The sequence below is a fragment of the Rhineura floridana genome, chromosome 6 (genome assembly GCF_030035675.1).
Source record: "Rhineura floridana isolate rRhiFlo1 chromosome 6, rRhiFlo1.hap2, whole genome shotgun sequence".
NCBI classification, from domain to species: domain Eukaryota; kingdom Metazoa; phylum Chordata; class Lepidosauria; order Squamata; family Rhineuridae; genus Rhineura; species Rhineura floridana.
In genome coordinates this window covers 50,516,266-50,535,078 of record NC_084485.1, presented here as the reverse complement: position 1 = coordinate 50,535,078, position 18,813 = coordinate 50,516,266, and the positions used below count along the sequence as shown (strand labels likewise).

At 39.6% G+C, this 18,813-nt stretch overlaps 1 protein-coding gene across 4 annotated transcripts; it reads left to right on the top strand.

Moving 5' to 3' along the window:
- Positions 1-1,062: 1,062 nt before the first annotated feature.
- TMEM183A (transmembrane protein 183A) lies at positions 1,063-16,492 on the top strand. 4 transcript variants are annotated; one of them, XM_061631799.1, is made up of 8 exons: positions 1,064-1,296; positions 1,382-1,471; positions 4,372-4,524; positions 6,051-6,210; positions 7,867-8,047; positions 11,963-12,037; positions 13,360-13,416; positions 14,091-16,492. In XM_061631799.1, exons 1-8 carry the CDS (start codon positions 1,191-1,193, stop codon positions 14,271-14,273), a joined length of 1,005 nt encoding a protein of 334 aa, XP_061487783.1. In that variant the 5' UTR covers positions 1,064-1,190; the 3' UTR covers positions 14,274-16,492. The 4 variants fall into 4 exon arrangements, with proteins under 4 accessions (XP_061487784.1, XP_061487783.1, XP_061487786.1 ...); XM_061631798.1 differs by having other exon boundaries at positions 1,066-1,296; positions 13,261-13,416; positions 14,091-16,488; XM_061631802.1 differs by lacking the exons at positions 13,360-13,416; positions 14,091-16,492 and adding an exon at positions 12,562-13,245 and having other exon boundaries at positions 1,065-1,296.
- Positions 16,493-18,813: the final 2,321 nt, after the last annotated feature.

Sequence of the window (18,813 nt, the reverse complement as noted above, 5' to 3'; positions counted from 1 at the left end):
TTTTATTGGATGCAGTCCTTTGATATAAGACATATTCAATCTGAGAAGTTTAGAGAAAAGGGAATTTGGCAGAGGCATTCTCAGGATGTTTGGGATTATTTGAGAGGAAAAATGTAAGTGTTACTACACCATGACTGGGTATGGCCCCTTCTGCTCCTTGACTGGGAGAATACTCTCTTCCAAATATCTTATTTACCAAAAAAATAGGAAGTCAAGTTGATAGTGTGTGCCCATGTGTACAGAGGCTTGTTATATGCAAGAAAAGATATTCTGCTAATGCATGGACATCATCACAAAGGAACTCTTTCCAGTGACAGTTTAACTTTCTGCAGAGAACAGAGTAATAAAAACCTATAGAGTTCATCAGGACTGTGTTAAACAGAACAAGTCCTTTATAAATTGATACCAAAAATAAGAACATAAGAAGAGCCTGCTGGATCAGGCCAGTGGATGTGTTAGAGACACTTGAGAACAGTATTTAAGAACCAAAACCCTTCTGATATATTTTAACCCTTTAATAACTAAAATACCATCCAGAATGGAACAGCCTGGAAAGGCAACTTCCCATCAACCAAGTGCTGGAAAAACAGCCCAGAACACCAGTTTGGTAGGTCTGGTTTGTTGGGAAGTTGCTATTTGAGCTATTTTCCAGAAAAAACATATGGCCCAGAACGGGCATCGACACATTATAAGATCATAACATCAGCGTTCCATCCTTCTTCCAAGGAGCGCAAAGGATATCTCATTTTATCCTCTCAAGAATCCCGGTTAAGTGGGATAGGCTGAAAGCGATTTATAAGACCACCGGAAATTTCACGGAATTCTCCCCGGAAAGTACTAATATACCACCCTAAATGGGAAGGACTCAGAAAGCAGAAATGAGAAAAGTCTTAAAAGGAGACAGACCCCTCCAAAGGAGGCAGACTCCTCCAAAAACAAAAACAAAAACACACGTCACTGGGCCGGTACTTCCAACCTACACAACAAAGCTAGCCGCCGCCATTTTCGCAAGCTGATGACGTTGAGGGGCTGACAGCGCGAGCCAATTGCGTCTATCTCGCCCGCCGAAATGTTTCTGGATGTCGCGAGAGTTGCTATAACACCGGGTCAGGGTGCCGGCAGGAGCGGGATGGCTGACGAGCTGTCGGAGTCGATAACCGAGATTCTTTGGCTCAGCTATCGCTGAGGAAATGGCGCCCCGAGACCGACCGGTAGCTGTATCTCCTTCCGCCATGCGCAAGCGTGGGGCCCGAAAGCGTCTCAAGTTTCGGGCCAACGACGTCTGCTTAGAGCGCGGTGAGTCATTGGGGCCCAGTTCTAGTGACCAGTGGCGGCCATTAGCCCCTTACCTGCCGCCTTCACTCTCGTTTTCTCTCTGCAGTGACAGTGGCCGACTACGCCAACTCGGATCCCGCTGTAGTGAAATCTGGGCGCGTGAAGAAGGCTGTGGCCAACGCGGTGCAGCAGGAAGGTGAGTTGAGGTTTGAGTGGGCCACAGGAGGTTTATTTTGCCAGCTATGTCTTGGGTCGCCTTTTAGAACGTCTATTGTGCTGTACGCGGGGGGTCGCATCACTAGCAGTAGCGTCCTTTTCTAATATAAAAGTTTCTTGCGCGGGGGGCGGAGATGCGAGATTTGTCACTTGGGAGAAAACTTCAGACTGCACTCCCAGAAGCCACTTGGAGCATATTTGCATTTCTAATTTAACAGCCTGCATTTTGATTGTTGCTTGGTGTGCATTATGTTTTTGAAATTGGTCTTCTACCATCTCTCCAAAGCCCTGTCACTTCTGTGCAGGTACACGCTTGCCAATAACAGTAGTGATACTTCATGTATTGCACTGTGGAAATTTCAGGGGTTGAACTGGTACTAAGTATAGTTCTTGGATTCTCTATCTCCCCTCACCCCTCAAAAAAATCACAAATGTTACCAGGATTGAATTTGGCCCCAGGTCATGGTGTGATGGCACATGAGACCTCCACCTTGCTGTCGCAAAGTTTCAGCGCCTGGATGGGTGACCATCTTGGCACTGTATGACAGAAGAAAAAGGGAATATAATTGTAATAACATAAATAAAGTACAACATAGAAACAGAAGAGAAGCTATGTAAGAACATAGAAGGGGCCTTATATTGACTAAGACCGTTGGTTCATCTTGCTCAGTATTGTCTACACTGACCGGCATTAGCTTTCCAGGGTTTCAGGTAGGGGTCTCCCAACCCTACCTGGAGATGCTGGGAATTGAACTTGGGACATTCTATATGCAAGGCAGATGCTGTACCATTGAGCTAAGACCCTTCCCATAAATTCATAAATTGTAAGCTTAAATCTGTAGCAGCTCTGCACTAGTCTATAGTGTAGCAGTGTTTAAAGTGGTCTTGCTCAGATATTTCTTCTGTTCAAGTAAAATTCTTCTGAAAGAAGGACTATAAATTGCTAGAACTCCAAAGTTCTCATCATAGAATATCTGAATAGCTTCTTCAGAGTCCTTAATAAGAATGGAAAGTAACTTGAAACTTATAAATGCAGAGCCATTTCCATACACAAGAAACCAGATTGTGACCAAGTATTCCCATTTCTCTAGGGCACTGGAATCTTACACAACCAGGAACATGGTGCTGCAAAGAGGACTTGGAAAACAGATTGTACCCCAATGGGGATTAGGTGTGAATCTCCCCATGATTAGATTAGTGTGGGGACAAGGTTTCCTTCCTTTCAAGAGTATAGCTTGGCATTTGAATTATTCCAGAAATAATGTAGAGTACATTAGACTGAAATGTAATCTCTTTGTAATGTGTCTATTCTTGGAAACACCTATATATCCTCTTTTTCAGTCCTGCTAATTTTGACATTTCTGAATAATTAAGTATTAGACACTGGGCTCCTTCTGGGAGGAAGAGCAGGATATAAATGAAATAAATAAATAAATAAATAGTGTGCTTTGAAATAGGATTAATTCTTCTTGTAATATATAGCTACCATTCAAATGACACCAACTCTTAAAATGTTGTATGATATAAGGTGCATGTTGCCCCAACTTCCTACCAGTATGTAATGGTAGAACTCTTTGGGTCCCTCCTCAGTGTCTTCCCACAGAACACAGGCAGGACATTGACTCAAGAGCTGAAGTATAAAAATAAAACCTAAGCAACTATGTTTATTGCATTCATCACCATAGACATGTCTGAGCAGGGGGGCTCCATGCACAATTGATTTATGTATATGATGTGTTGTTATATTTGTGTTTTTGTAAGCCGCCTTGAGGGCCTTTTGCCTATAAGGCGGGGTATAAATTTAATAAATAAATAAATGGGTTTTTAGAGTGGAAGAATGAACGTGTGCCTGCAATTTTAATCCTAATGAAATGGTATCATAGCTATCAAAAGCTTAGAAAATGCTGCTATAGGGCAACAAACTAGTAGATTCCTGAGGCCAAATAACCAGCAGGTTAGTATAAAATGCTATGTAAAATTCAGGTACATGCTTTCAGTATTCCTACTTTTTGGCCCTTGTTATTGCCTTTATATTTGCTAGGGCACAATCCTTCAGTAACAGCCAAAGGCACAAGTGGCAGAAGTTTCCTGTGGAATCTAGACAGAGTAATTCTGTGCCCCCTAATGTCCCAAGTCAACAGTGCTTCAAATCTCCCTTCCTCCCATCCGTATATAGCCTCTGTTATTGCTAGGGGTGGGACATATATGAGTGTTGCATCAATCCCATTTTCTCCTTGGCTCCTCTTTCCTTTTCCCCCCCAACTCCATGTCTCAATCATACATTGGCTCTCTTGTCTGCTTCCTTTTACCAGAATGTTTTATTGGCTAACCTTCAGAACACTCTTCTGTACACTAGGCAATCCTTCCCTGATTAGCTCCTTCTTGCCTCAAGTTCCGTGTCACTTCTGACCTTTTCCTCAAACCCCATTCTTTCCTACCCTGTGTTCAAATTTCTCTTCCTTAGTCCACTGGCTAATCTGTACTCTTCCTTTAGATCCCTTGCATCTGGACTCCCTGTCTTGCCTTGCCTATGGTCTTGGATAGTTTCCCTGTCTTTGATATACTCCCATGTGAGGTTTTAATCACAGCCATATTGATAACTTCCTTATCCTTAGAGAACTTGGACTGCAGACTGACTAGTTTACTTAGCAGCTGAACATTCTATACCACCACATCACTTCAGCCAATCGGAGATTTCTCCTCCACAAGCACAATACAGTATAGTTGGCAAATAAAACTTGGTAAAATGGACCCCATGATGTACTTGGAACTACTTCTCTTCTAATGATGTCTCCTCTAGCAGTTGGATTACTAGAGTAAAATTCAGCATAGACATTTGCCAGATGTTGTATCTCAGTATTTGTCTGTTTTTGGTTTTAGTAAAATCACTTTGTGGTTTGGAAGCCTCTTGTGTACCTAGTGATGAAATATTATCAGTGGCAGAGTTTTGTGGCAGTAGTGATGAAATGGATTCTAAGGACGTCACAAATGATATAATATTATCTAGAAAAAAGAAAAGCAAAAGGCATAAAGGTAAGAACTGAGTTAATTTAATCTGAATTAAATAATCTTCTGAATTCATTCCCAATGGTCAAATTAATTGCTTAGTGTGTGAGAACTATATAGCTTTTCAAGAACATTTGTGTCTACGTATATTTGGCATGCACACTTCCTTTTTATAGCTGGTATATCTGTTAAAAGTTTTCATTAAAGACAGTGTAGACTTGTGCCAGGAAGATATGTGTTCAAATACCTGTTCAGCCATGAAGCCTACTAGGTGAGTTGAGTCAGTTACTTGGCTACCTCAGATTTGATCTTAAAATATGAAGCAGTTTGTTGAATGGGCAGCTCTTTATATTGCAGCTGCCTGGGATTGATAATTTACTAGCACTTGTTTGGGAGCAAAGGCTAACTATCTGGCTGTCAGTGACAACATAATTTGATGTTGTACAATGCCTTGAGGCACATGTATGGAAGGTGATCAATGAAATGCTTATGGGGAAGTTCTCTAAAACTATTTGTTAATAAAACATTTATACTCTGCCCCTCTGGTGCAAAAGTACAACTTGGGATGTCTTACAACATTTTATTATAATGTCATAACAATTACAAGATTAAACACCCAACCAAAAAGACAGGAATAGCAGTTAAAATCAAGCATGAAAATATTTATGTACCATATATAACAAAAGCCTGCCAGAATAAAGTAGGCTTTAATAATTAACAACAAAAGTAAGGGAGGGGGCAACCATATTTCACAATGCAAGGTGTTTCACAATTTAGGTGCAACTACTGAGAAGACCCTATGCGTTTAGTGCCACCAAAAAAAAATCTTAAGCTTGCTCTGGCATCATGTTCACACCTCAAAGGCCTAATTCACACATCACAATAAGCCACAGTTTGTTTAAACCCACACAGCTTTTCCCCACGGGGCTAAAGCAAACATTACTATGGTTCAATATATCCAAACCCAGACTGTGGTCTGTTCAAAACAAATCCAGACTGGTAAACCAGAAATAGACTAAGATTTGTACTTTGTTTATTTCTGGCTTTACTGCTTGTAGTTTGTTTGGGAACAAGGAAACCATAGTCCAGGTTCAGATAACATGACAAGCCCCAAACATGACATGGCTTATTTGAACGAAGACATACTGGCCTGTTATGTGACAATAAGCCACAGTTTGTCTTAAACCATGGATTCTGAAATTCATGGATGCGCCTCTCACCTGCCATGCAGGTCTCCTGCACAGCTTCTTCCTCCCATCTTCCCATCAGATGGTTTAAGAATCCATGGTTTAAGACAAACTGTGGCTTATTGTCACATAACAGGCCAGTATGAGAAAATGTGGCTAAATGCAAACTTTCCTATTGACATAAATATTAAAACTATACTATGATCTTACTATAACAGAACCTGTCAAGAGATTGTAACCTCTCTTTTTTTTTGCAAGAAAAGTAAGCTTGCCCCTTCTAGTTCCACCAAAGCCATGCCAGTTTCTTGCTAGCTCTGAAGGCTGTTGATGTGATTGTCAGTAACAGTATTTTCTCATTGCCTTCAGAAAATTCTGATGGGGTAATCGGTAAAGAATATCCCATCGATATTTGGTTGTTGCTGGCATCCTACATACGTCCAGAAGATACTGTGAATTTTTCTCTTATTTGTAAAAGAGCCTGGATTGTCACTTGTACTGCTGCTTTTTGGACCAGACTTTACAGAAGGTATGACAATTCATAACTGTTTTCATCAATAGTGATTTAGGAGCTTATGGTTTATGAAAGCTTAGACACTTTATATAACTACATTACTTTTTGTGAGGCAGGAAGAATGGAGAACTGAATTGTAGTCTAGTTGTGATGGAGAATGGGATCTGCAGTCCTCCCATGCACATAACATGAAACTGGCACGCTATATGGAGTCCAGTTCATGGAATTCTTCTCATGTATGGGAAGCAGAGAGGGATTATATTGCACCCTGGACTTTGACAAAAGCATCACATTAGCTTTATGAACAGTGGACAGGGAGAGCACCAGTGCCTGTATCACTTCTCAGTGTTTTGTGTAGTATTTATTTATTTACTTATTTATTGCACTTGTATACCGCACCATAGCCGAAGCTCTCTGGGCAGTTTACAGCAATCAAAAACATTAAAACAAATATACAATTTAAAACACATATTTTAAAAACAATTTAAAACACAATTTTAAAATTTAAAACAATATAAAAACAATTTAAAACACATGCTAAAATGCCTGGGAGAAGAGGAAAGTCTTGACCTGGCACCAAAAAGATAAGTGTTGGCGCCAGGCGCACCTCGTCAATACTAGTACTAGCTCTTTTCAGCTTCTGTTAAAATACAGCAGGCTGTAACTAAATATACTAGTTGCCATTATATTTAACTATGGGTGAGGATTTTTGAAGTGTGGGTGAGCAACCAATATATAGTTGATTATGAGAAATGTATAGTACCTGATAAACAGATGAAAGGGAGTGGGAAAAGAGGCATCATGACTGTCTGTACATTCAGCTAGCATCCCTTCTGAATTTTCTTCTTTCTTAATCTTACTGACAGGATTTTTCACATAGTTATGATCAGCTTTTTTAGATTACTGAATTATGGTTTGTCACTGTCTTCTGCAGTGTAAACTTGGGCTTTGACAATCCATATGTTCATAGATAGTACAGCAGAAGCAGCCATGATAGGGCATACATTTAAAAATTAATGTGATGTTTGTTTTTTATCGGATGGTATCCAACTAAGTCATACTTGAAGTAGACCCACTGAAATGAATGGACTTAAGTTACCACTCAATTGATTTTAGTGGGTCTACTGTGAGTGTGACTTAGTTGGATACCACCCATTGTTAGTGTTTTTCTGGGTTTACAGAACACCTGGAAAGGGGGTTCCATGAAGGGATAGGATCCTGAGGCAGGTGGAGTCTTCCTCCCCTCACCATCCAAGGTACATGTGAAGAAGGCACACAGCCCACCCATCTGTTTTGTAAGAGTCATGGCTCTCCCACTTTATTTTACTTTTGGGAAGAGCTGCTGCTTTGTTCTAACGAAGGTTCCCTAAGTGTAGTTTTATGAGAGGTCAATATGCTGTGTTGAGTTCTCATTCTAATTTTGGTGTTGGCTTAGTGCCCCAATCTACTGATCTCTTTGACACAGGAGCAGGCTTTTTGCACATATCTTTGTAAGAATCTGTGCCTGCCATTCTGTGGAACAGATAGTTAGTGCTGGGTTTGGGGAGGAGGTGGCCAGAAAATAATACATCTTGACAGTGGGGAGCAAACTCAGTCTGAGAAAGACTAGTTTAAGTAATGTTTGCCTAAAATTTGGTATTTGTCTTAAATGAGTTTTTGCTTTTATTTTAGGCACTACAATAAGAATGCATCCCTCCCAGTCCGTTTACAGCCAGAGTCAATAGAAAAGATGTACTGCCTTCGTGCGTGTGTAATTCGTTCTTTATACCATATGTATAAACCTTTTGTTTCTCGGGTAGCCAGGAATCCAGCTATCCCAGAGACTACTCCAAGCACTCTAGAAAATTCAAAAGTAAGTTTGTAGTATTTTTGTTGAGACAATAAAATGCATGTGTATGAGCCCACTTCTCAAGTCACATTTTTGGACAGACTTTGCTTTTGCTAGGAACACTTTTGTGCATATTTACTTGGTGCTTATTAAAGCCTTGGCTCTGGATTTCTAGGGGAGGCTTATTATATGAATGGCTGATCTTTGACCTGCCAAAGCAGAAATTAAAATGTTTACTCTTAAAATTCAGGATTAGCATTTTCCTTGTCCATTGGCAATGTATATGTATGACTAATACCTGTATCAAAGCAGCTTATACTCCCATCAGTTTTTTCTTGTCTAAAAGTTTGTGGGTTAGCCAATTTCCAATCTAATAGAAATGAAGGATTGGCATCTTGGATTCTTCATGTTCACATCACAACGGCTTTGGTGTCCACCGCTAATGATGCGGTTGTACTAACAGTCTGTACAACCCACATGGGTGAAATTTAATTTAATAAAAGGAAATTAAATGTCAAAAGTCTGTATTGCAGTAACAATTACAGTTTTGCTTAAATCCTAAAAGCATACAAAATTGCCATTGATCTTACTTCATTGCACCTTTGCATTATTGAAATGCAGGTCATGCATTTGTGAATACAGAAGTGTGTTTGCGCACTGTACAGCCACAGAGCCTCTTCACATTGATTTTGGTATTTCATATTTAGAGTCTCCTCTCACTAATGGGAGATGACAACATACATTGAGCATACAAGGCAGAGAGACTTGGACCCTTTGGTTACTGAATCCAGCTCTTCCTATTTAATTTCCCTTTCTCTTTCCCAGTGTAGCTTCTGTGGGACACTGGAGCTGTTGTGGTGTCAGCAGAAGTTTACCCTTAAGGACACCCCCACTGTTTGGAGCAGCAGCCCACATGGTACACAACTGAAGGGTAGGACAGCTGACATGTGGATGACATCCTCTGCCCCTTAGAAGATACTCATGTGCTGAACTACTTCCCTCCTTGTAACTAATATCCAAGGCTGCTCAGAGGAGTGGAATTGTGCACAGGGGAGTATGCTTCTGTCAAGCCACGAAGAGAGGCAAGTTTCAATGAAAGCTCCTTGCTGCATGCTTCTGAACTTAACTGGAATTTGGTTTGTGCATGTCTCCTTTCTAAAGACTAAAGGCTTGCTGCTTACAGTAGATAGGCAGTTACTAGCATAGGCTCTTATATAATGTGTAGAACTGAAGGAAAGAATCTCCTTTCAGGTGTTGACTTGGATAGAAGGGTGGCTTCCTCTGCCTATAAGGAGAATTGCAATTTTTAACAGTAAAGCAGTTGCTGCCTTTGGACTTTGTTTTTTGGAGCCATGATTGTTTAATTTATCTTGTGAATGATTAGTAAGTTAAAAGAATAGCTGTGCTAATGGCTGTCCAGTAGGTGTAATTTTTACCAAGCTAGCTTCTCTACAGGCATCCAGAATGATATCCCTAACCTAAATGCACTACTACTACTACTACTAATAATAATAAATTTTATTTGTTAGTCGCCCATCTGTCCGACTTCATGGACACTCTGGGTGACTTACAGCAAAAATACAATATAAAACAATATACAATGAGCAATCAAACATAAACATCAATCCATCTACAATTAATATAATATAAAACCTAGCCCACCCCAAGAATCCCATAGGCCTGCCTGAATAACCAGGTCTTTAGGGTTCGTCGAAAGACCGTCAGGGAGGAGGCATGACGGAGGTCAAAAGGGAGCGAGTTCCAGAGGGTGGGGGCCATGATCGAAAAAGCCCTCTCTCTGGTCCGCACCAGCCTAGCTGTTTTCACCGGTGGGACCGAGAGAAGGCCTTGTGAGGCTGATCTTGTTTGGCGGCATGCTTGGTGATACTGGAGGCATTCCTTCAGGTAAACTGGGCCAAAACCGTATAGGGTTTTAAAGGTTAATACCAACACCTTAAATTGGGCCAGGTACACAATTGGTAACCAGTGCAGATCCACCAACACTGGGGTAATATGATCCCGCCGGCGGCTCTGCTTTATCAAGCGTGCCGCCGCATTTTGTACCAACTGTAGTTTCCGGACCGTCTTCAAGGGTAACCCCACGTAGAGCGCATTACAGTAGTCTAAGCAAGAGGAGACCAGGGCATGTATCACTCGTAGGAGAAGATGTACAGGGAGGTAGGGATGCAGTCTCTGTACCAGATGTATTTAGTACCAAGCTGCCCGGCTCACTGATGAAACTTGAGCTTCCATGGACAGCTGGGAGTCAAGGATGACCCCTAGGCTGCGAACCTGGTCCTTTATGGGTAATCTCACCCCATTAAGGACCAAGTCAAAATTTCCCAATCTTCTCTTATCCCCCACTAGCAACACCTCGGTATTGTCGGGATTTAGCTTCAGTCTGTTCTCTCCCATCCATCCACTTACGGACTCCAGGCAAGTGTCCTGAAGCTTATTCCTCTTGCTATACTGTGAATAAGATGATTCATACTCAACTGAATTTTGAAATCACTGGATTCAAGACTGTAGAAACTTTTGCATTTAAACCACATCTCAGAGCTTGGGTTTTATTTGTTCTTGGCTATTGTGTGTTCTGAACAAACACTTTACAAACAACTTGGTGATATTTTTACCCTATTTCTGAAGTTAAGGTTTGCTGTTACATGGGTTACCTCCACATTTAAATGCCCTATATAAAGAGATTTGCTAGGAACTGGTCTTGGCACTTTGCCAATCAAATCATGTTTTTGTTACTCCATTTTATTATGTAAGTTGTTTTGAGGCACTTGAGTGCAAAACGCAGCTAATAATAGGAACTCAAAATTGATAACTTGTGGTAAAATGTGGATTGTCAGTGCAAGATTTTCCCCACCCCCACCTGATGTTACAAACCTGGGATCAATAACTGCCAGAGCTCTGGCTACAGGTTATTGAAATGAGCTGCCCTCTTCCCCCCCCCCAAAAAAAACCCTGTCTGACCTGCTATGATGGCATGGAATAGTCACAAATATTCACACTATTCAACAAAATCATTAAAACAATCGCACAGAAGTTTTATGCAGTTGGTGGAAGTGTAGAAGAGACAAGTGGTTAGAAGTTAAAGTTTCTAGGAATAACTTATAATTGTATGTAGTTACAAAATCATGGAAAACTCCTAAAATATTTGTGGATTCTTCTAGAATATATTTCTCAAATTCTGTATTTTGTGTAGAAAAATAGTGTTGGAGCACTGCATGGTCTGAAGGCACATGAGGCCACCACCTTGCTGAAGCTAAGCAGGTCTGGATCTGGTCAGTGCCTGGATGGGGGATCAGTTGGGAACCACATACAGGCGGGCCCCACTTATACGGCAGGTTCCGTTCCGGACCCCCGCCATAAAGCGGAAATCGTCATAAAGTGGAACCCCATTGAGTATAATGGGGCACGTTGCGTGAAAATGCTGCAAAAGCAGCAAAATCGGCTTTACAATGGGGAATGAAAGCTGCTGCATTAGCGGAACACCAGGAAGCGAAGCGCCGGGAAGCAGGGCCCTACTGTATATGCCTTGGGTTCCTTGATGAAAAAAGGCGGGATATATATGTGAGAAAATGAATAAATAAATGTAAAAATTGCTTTAATCAGCTGTCAACTAATAAACTGTTAATTCAACTTACTGTCACCCTTCTGCTCTTGGTTTCCTTACTACTGGTCTTTCAGTATGAGTACTACACGGATATAGCTATATTGAATGGCTGGTTTGTGTCAAGTTTGACACAAGTTTCGCATGGAATGAGTGGGGCAGAAGCATGTCAAGCTTTAGCAAGTGTTACGCTGCCTCATGTTGCACTTTCAAAAATAACATTTTGATTCATGGGCAATGCAAAGTTTATTGATCAGACTCTGTTTATACAAACTATTTTACTTCTATTTTTTTTAAAAAAATTATCTTTTCTGCATCAGTGTCTGCTTTTCTGGTCTAAAAAAGTTGATCGACAATCTTCACTGTGGGAATTCAGCTTCAAATTCCAAAGGCAGGTATGAAAGCTAAACAACTTGCCAATTTGATGGATGTTATTTATATCTCACAATATAGTAAGAGAGTAAACAGTATTAAATAATACAGTATTAAACCATCATTAAAAGTAGTTATGAAAAGCAACAATTTAAAATAATTTAAAAGGCAACTGCTGGTAATTGCTACTTGAGCTATGTCCTATGTTTGAAAAAACAAAGTCACTTGGCAAATGAAAATAGTTATATGCCAGAGAATGATTGGGTAACAGATCCTTGTATGATAATGCATATCAAAGTTAGAACAAGAGTCAGTCATTTTTCAAAAGTTATTCTCCAAATTGTTAATTCTTGTACACCTATTTCCCATGTTAGAGCAAAGGTAGCTAACTTCTTCATGCTTGGTGGTTGCACCAGCTTCTGCAACCGCTTCCCTTACAAGTCAGTCAGGCTGTGACTAACTAGCAGGACAAGTATCTGCTTCATTGTGATACAGATGTGCCTTTCCCATTAGGAGTTAAACTGACAGGATTTCTTTGCCTTTCCAGAATATGAAAAAGCAATGCAACAAAACTGATATGAATTGCATATAGTATGTTATTGTGAAGACAGGTATCAATCATAAACTTGGTAATATAACAAAGTGTAGAATATTTATTTATTTATTGTTTGATTTGTATCCCGCCCTTCCTCCCAGCAGGAGCCCAAGATGGCAAACAAAAGCGCTAAAAACACATCAAAACATCATAAAAGCAGACCTTAAAATACATTAAAACAAAACAACTTAATTAAAAAAAAAAAGCTTCAAAAATATCCCATGGAACTTCTAAATATGGCTTTCTTTAACTTCACAAATAAAATGTGTGGGCAGAAACATCATTCCTTGCTTTAAAATTTGATGACTCTTGAGGTTTAAATTAATTTAGCTTTTGACCTACCAGCAGCCAGTTTACCAACCCTGAATTAAATTATGCTCATCTGAAATCATTTTATGGCCAGCATTCTAAATTCAGGCACTGGAGTAAAATATTCCCTCTAAGTATTTACACATTCATTAGACAGGAAGCTTCAAAAGGAGGTCATGCCTTCTATACAGCAATGGGAAAAGTTTAACTCAAGCCAGTCAGGGGCCGTTCTTGATCCTTCAAACACAGTGCTACAGATTTTCCTGTCATGGTGCAGGAACAGTCTGAAGTTATAGACATGGAATCAATTTCTGGTAAACTAATGAACGTATTTCTTTTGAGTCTCCCAAGTTCAAGAATAACTGTTCAAAACGTCTTCAACCACCCATCCGGTATGAAGATGTCCACATGAACCCTGATCATGATTGCTGTCTGTTGCAGATCACTACCCTCAACTTTATATATGTTCCTATAGTCATGGGCATGACAGTTAGCTTGGTAAGTGTTAGAATTTCTGTACATATCACCATAACTTTGAAAGTGTGTCCAGAGCAATCTTTCTCTCAGTTTTACTAGAAAATACATTATTTCCATAGTGGGATGCGGATGGGGAACCTGCAGCCCCCCAGATGTTGTTGGACTCACAACTCCAGTCAGGGATGATGGGAAGTGTAGTCCAACATCAGGAGGCTCATAGGTTCTTTATCTCTGGAGATCAGAGCATAATTTCTACCAAACAGATTTCTAGACTTCATGAATGGAGCAGTCATTGCATCTAGTGTTGAAGTTTAAAGACGTTTATGGCTACTCAAATGATTTGACAGAAAGGACATATTGATGTGTAGCATCTAAACTTCTAGGAAGGACACACTTAAAAGACAAGTTAGCAGAGTTGAGTTTGTGGTCTAGTAATTCTAATTTCACTACTCCAATAAGGACTGGGTACTATGTGTGTGGTTTTGTTAGATGTTAACTGAATCTTAACCCCTTGCTGTAGAAGTTGTTGTCAAGAAGTATTTTCTCAAAAGATTAAGCTTAATAAAATATTTACAAGCTCAAATTCTATAATAAATAGCATTCATTTTTAACAGGACTGAGAACGGGTGTAGTGATGCATACAACTGAAATTGTGTCTAGTTCTTAAAGAGATTTCTGATTTGTTTCCTTTGCAGTTCACAATAAATGTGAGCACTGATATGAGGCATCACAGAGTGAAAATGGTGTTCCATGATTCTCCACTTTGGAGTGGCAAGAAGACCAGGTTTGACCATGGAGTACAACTTGTAATGGATCCTGTGCATGGTGTGCGCCTTTTTGATTGGTGGCACCCACAGTTCCTCTCTTCATACATCTGAAGCCTCTCACAAAGCTTATGTAAAATGAACTGGAAAAACTTCAAGAAGCCTAATTTTATTTGTAGACTATATTCTGTATTCTATGCCATTTTCATAAATGACCAAACTTGTTAAGCCAAGTCTCTGTAATTGGGCACCAGTGGAGGTAATATTCTGTGATAAAGATACATAAATACTTATGTAAGGCATTTTATCACTTTAAAAAAACCTTTAGCTAAAACTCTTCTGGTGCTAATGAAAGTTGTCCTGTATTCTCCTCTTAAGAGACAAGTGCATTGCTTCTGTATAGAATGTAGCTAGAAACATTAGCAGTTTGGATACCAATGGGATATGTGAGTGAAATTGATTTGAGAATTTCCAGTGATCTTTTAAAAATATGCTTGGGTCCTGCTGTTCTTGTTCCCTGTAAGGAAACTACCACATTTGCAGGGTTATTTCCTCACTACTCCTAGCAGGAATCACTCACCCTCTGCTCTGGGCATTATGGTTCACAGATGATTTCTGTAGAAAAAATATGAAATAGAACTTAAAGCTTAACCTCTTAAAATGTGGCTCTTAACATACTGGCTATAATTGTAGCTTCACTTTAGTTGTGTCTGCTGGCACATGCTACATTACTACTTCCCTGTGTGCTTCAGAGGTTGTAGTTGGCAATCTTCCAGCAATGGACAATGATCTTAGTTTCCATATTTCAGTAACTGGAGGAATGCTTGCCACCTTGCAAGCACATTAGAGGATTCTTGGAGTAATAGGGCCTATAACAAAGCCATTTCTGAATTTGATTATCTAGTAGCCAAAATACTAGAAAGTTCTGTAACTGGCTTGTCCATAGGTGTCCATGCTACATAGCCATAGAAAGAAGTTAAATGGTAAAACATAGTCACCAAACGTAGTGTTATGGTAGACAGTTGTGTCTACCATATGTTAAAAGTTTTAACATAATGCCATTAATTTTAAAAGTTATTAACTCTCTGCAAGTCTTTTCCTCTTGAGCCATTTACCAACAGTCTGGACAGAGACTGACAAAGGAGTTTCCGTATTTCAGTAACTGGAGGAATGCTTGCCACCTTGCAAGCACATTAGAGGACAAAGGAGGGGGAGGGGAGATAAAAACTATGTAGGAAACTGGCAGCCCTTCATGTGGTAACCAGTGTCTCCTCCTGCTTATGCTCCTTTACTATTTGCAGATATTATACTTTACAGGGCCCTCACTTCCTACCCATTTAGTTACCAAACAGGTGACGCAGATGAAAAAATGGGTTGTATTGCTTCTATTAGCAAGCTGCAAAGCAACAGATCAAGAACTGAAGGTGGGCATGCAGAGGCGATGGGTATTGGCTGGAAACGCACCCAAGTGACAGCACACTAGTGGAGGAAACGAGCACAAGAATTGTTTGAGATTTTGATGGGCATCTTGCTAACATACTGAAGGAGTGAATAGCACTAAGACAATAGAGACCAGCATGTACCTGAGACACTATGTAAATGAAGGAACCAAAGCACAGGCTAAGGAAATAAAATGTGCTATGGGAGCCAGCTAGAAAGGGAAGCTGGAATTGGCACTATCCCACTCAGCTACAGCCCATCTTGAGAGTCATATTTCCATATATACCCATAGCAATCTTGGTATTGTTTTATTTATTTATTGAAAGAATTTATACCCTATTCAACCAGAAAAGCTATCAGAGCGGTGTACAAATTAACAAAAATATCATTTGTATATAAACCTACTTCAAATACTGTTCAAACTATTTTGACAAACATTAAATACAAACCTCACAGGATACAGTTTGAAGTGTAACTAATGTGTTTGGCACAAAATGTTCTTGCATTTGTTTCATGGAAAGGGTTTCTCTTTACCGTGGTTTTGACTTCCACAACTTGCATTTTCAAGGATTTACAGATGTCTTTTCTCACGTTCAATATTTCTGTTTCAGTTTTGGGTGGTATTCAACAAAATGGTTGTGCAGGGGTTACCACTAGTGCAATGGGATTTCTCTCCCTTCCCTGCACCTTCTCTGGAAATCCCAGAATATGTGTAGGGGGATCGGCAGAGAAGTGGGGAACGTATTGTTGCACATGGAGAAATTCTTGCACTAATTGAATGTTTACCTTGGCACTAAATTCAATACAACTCTGTCTAATTACCACCTTAGTATTGGGGGGCTTTCTGCTTGGTCTGTAATTCTTTTATATTAGGATGATTAGTCTGTTTGACTTTCCAAACCCTTCCCTCCAAATCAGAAGAATTTTAAGTGATGGTGTCAAGTGGCACTTGGAATTTTTTGAGTTACATTCTTCCTTGTGAGTCATAATTCTGAACCATGAAAAGCAATTTCTTTTAATTCATCGGTAGTCTGGGTCAATTGAAGTTTTATCATTAAGTTAATATTTTAACTTGGGAGAGAAAATAAATATACAAGTGTATCTGTGCTAATATTTTTCCTACACTGGTGCAACTGTCCTTAAGAAATTGGCAGCTGATAATTCCTTTGCCAATATTATTTTTTTACTCTTATATTTTATCAGATGTTTTGGTTTTTCACCCACCCAAGCTAGCATAAAACTTCCATGCCTTGGATGTTGAAGTGATTCTTAGCAGGAAAATGTTCTGCTGAAAAGACGTGAATCGCAACAAACATAAGAGAGTACAATAGGAGACAAGTTAAGTAGTTAAAACGGCACAAAATTATTCTTGCAAACTTGAGGTCTGAAGCACTGAGCAAATAAGAGGGAAATTAATTCCTAAGATTACATACAAGCCATATACACACCATGTGTGTGCCTATTGTGCAAATTCAGGAAAACACATTTCTTTAGGGTTAATTTTTTTTAGCTTTGCTTTAGAATCTAAAGGTTCCCAACCTCTGCACACAGCCCAAAAAACACTTGAAGATTGCTTGTTAATTTTTTATTTGCAAATTTAACAATAAAATAGAAAGAAAACAAAATAAAAATTATGAAATAAATTAAAAGTTAAAGTTACAAAAAATAAAAAATAAAGAAAGAGAAATAATAAAATAATACTATTAGCAACAATAAATCATCAGTTTACACTCTGGATACAATAACCATCAGAAAATTACTGAGGTTCTTAAAGGACCACTTAATTACTTTCTATCTGTTGTACTAATTGTTTTTCTTGATTCCTTTATTTCTTTTTTAGTGTATTACAAGTTGAATTCCATAGAATTTAAATTGTAGTGCAATAAAATACAATATAAGAAAAGAAAAGAAGCAATAACAATACAATTAAAATCAATATAAATATTTAATGTGATAGATATGCAAATATTTAATGCGATAGATATGCCCTGCTGTCTTCAAGCACAAATGCCGTGGACAACCTGAATGAAGCTCATGGACCACCAATGGTCTGCAAACCACTGTTTGGGTTTGGGTTTGGGTTTGGGAACACCTGCTTTATATGATCATAATTTATAGAAATCAGAAATATCTCCACTGTAAGAAAACAGTGATACCATATCTTCCATAATATTTCAAAACTGGATGTAGGTTTGCTTGTTTTTTCCCCTTTTAACAAGCTTATAGTACACTACAACTGTGTACATGTCTGCTCAGAAACAAGCCCCACTGAGATCAATGGGACTTACTCCCAGTCGAGTGAGTATGAGATTGTAACATCAGCCAGATTTTTTTTAAATTATGTTAATTTCTTCAGGCATTTAAAAAAAATAAAAGTTCATCTTCCTCCCAGTTTCAGGACCAATGTTCTGCTGAAAAGACCTGAATCGCAACAAACATGTAAGAGAGTACAATTGGAGACAAGTTAGGTAGTTTAAAAAGCACAACATTATTCTTACAAACTGAGGTCTAGACCAGGGGGTAGCTACCCTCTAGCTCTTCAGATGTTCTTGGACTTACAGCTCCCACCATCCCTGACCACTGGCTGTGCTGGTAAGACTGATGGGAGCTGTGTCCAAGAAACAATTAAGAACATAAGAAGAGCCTGCTGGATCAGGCCAGTGGCCCATCTAGTCCAGCATCCTGTTCTCACAGTGGCCAACCAGGTGCCTGGGGGAAGCCCGCAAGCAGGACCCGAGTGCAAGAACACTCTCCCCTCCTGAGGCTTCCGGCAACTGGTTTTCAGAAGCATGCTGCCTCTGACTAGGGTGGCACAGCACAGCCATCACGGCTAGTAGCCATTGATAGCCCTGTCCTCCATGAATTTGTCTAATCTTCTTTTAAAGCCATCCAAGCTGGTGGCCATTACTGCATCTTGTGGGAGCAAATTCCATAGTTTAACTATGCGCTGAGTAAAGAAGTACTTCCTTTTGTCTGTCCTGAATCTTCCAACATTCAGCTTCTTTGAATGTCCACGAGTTCTAGTATTATGAGAGAGGGAGAAGAACTTTTCTCTATCCACTTTCTCAATGCCATGCATAATTTTATACACTTCTATCATGTCTCCTCTGACCCGCCTATTCTCTAAACTAAAAAGCCCCAAATGCTGCAACCTTTCCTCGTAAGGGAGTCGCTCCATCCCCTTGATCAGTCTGGTTGCCCTCTTCTGAACCTT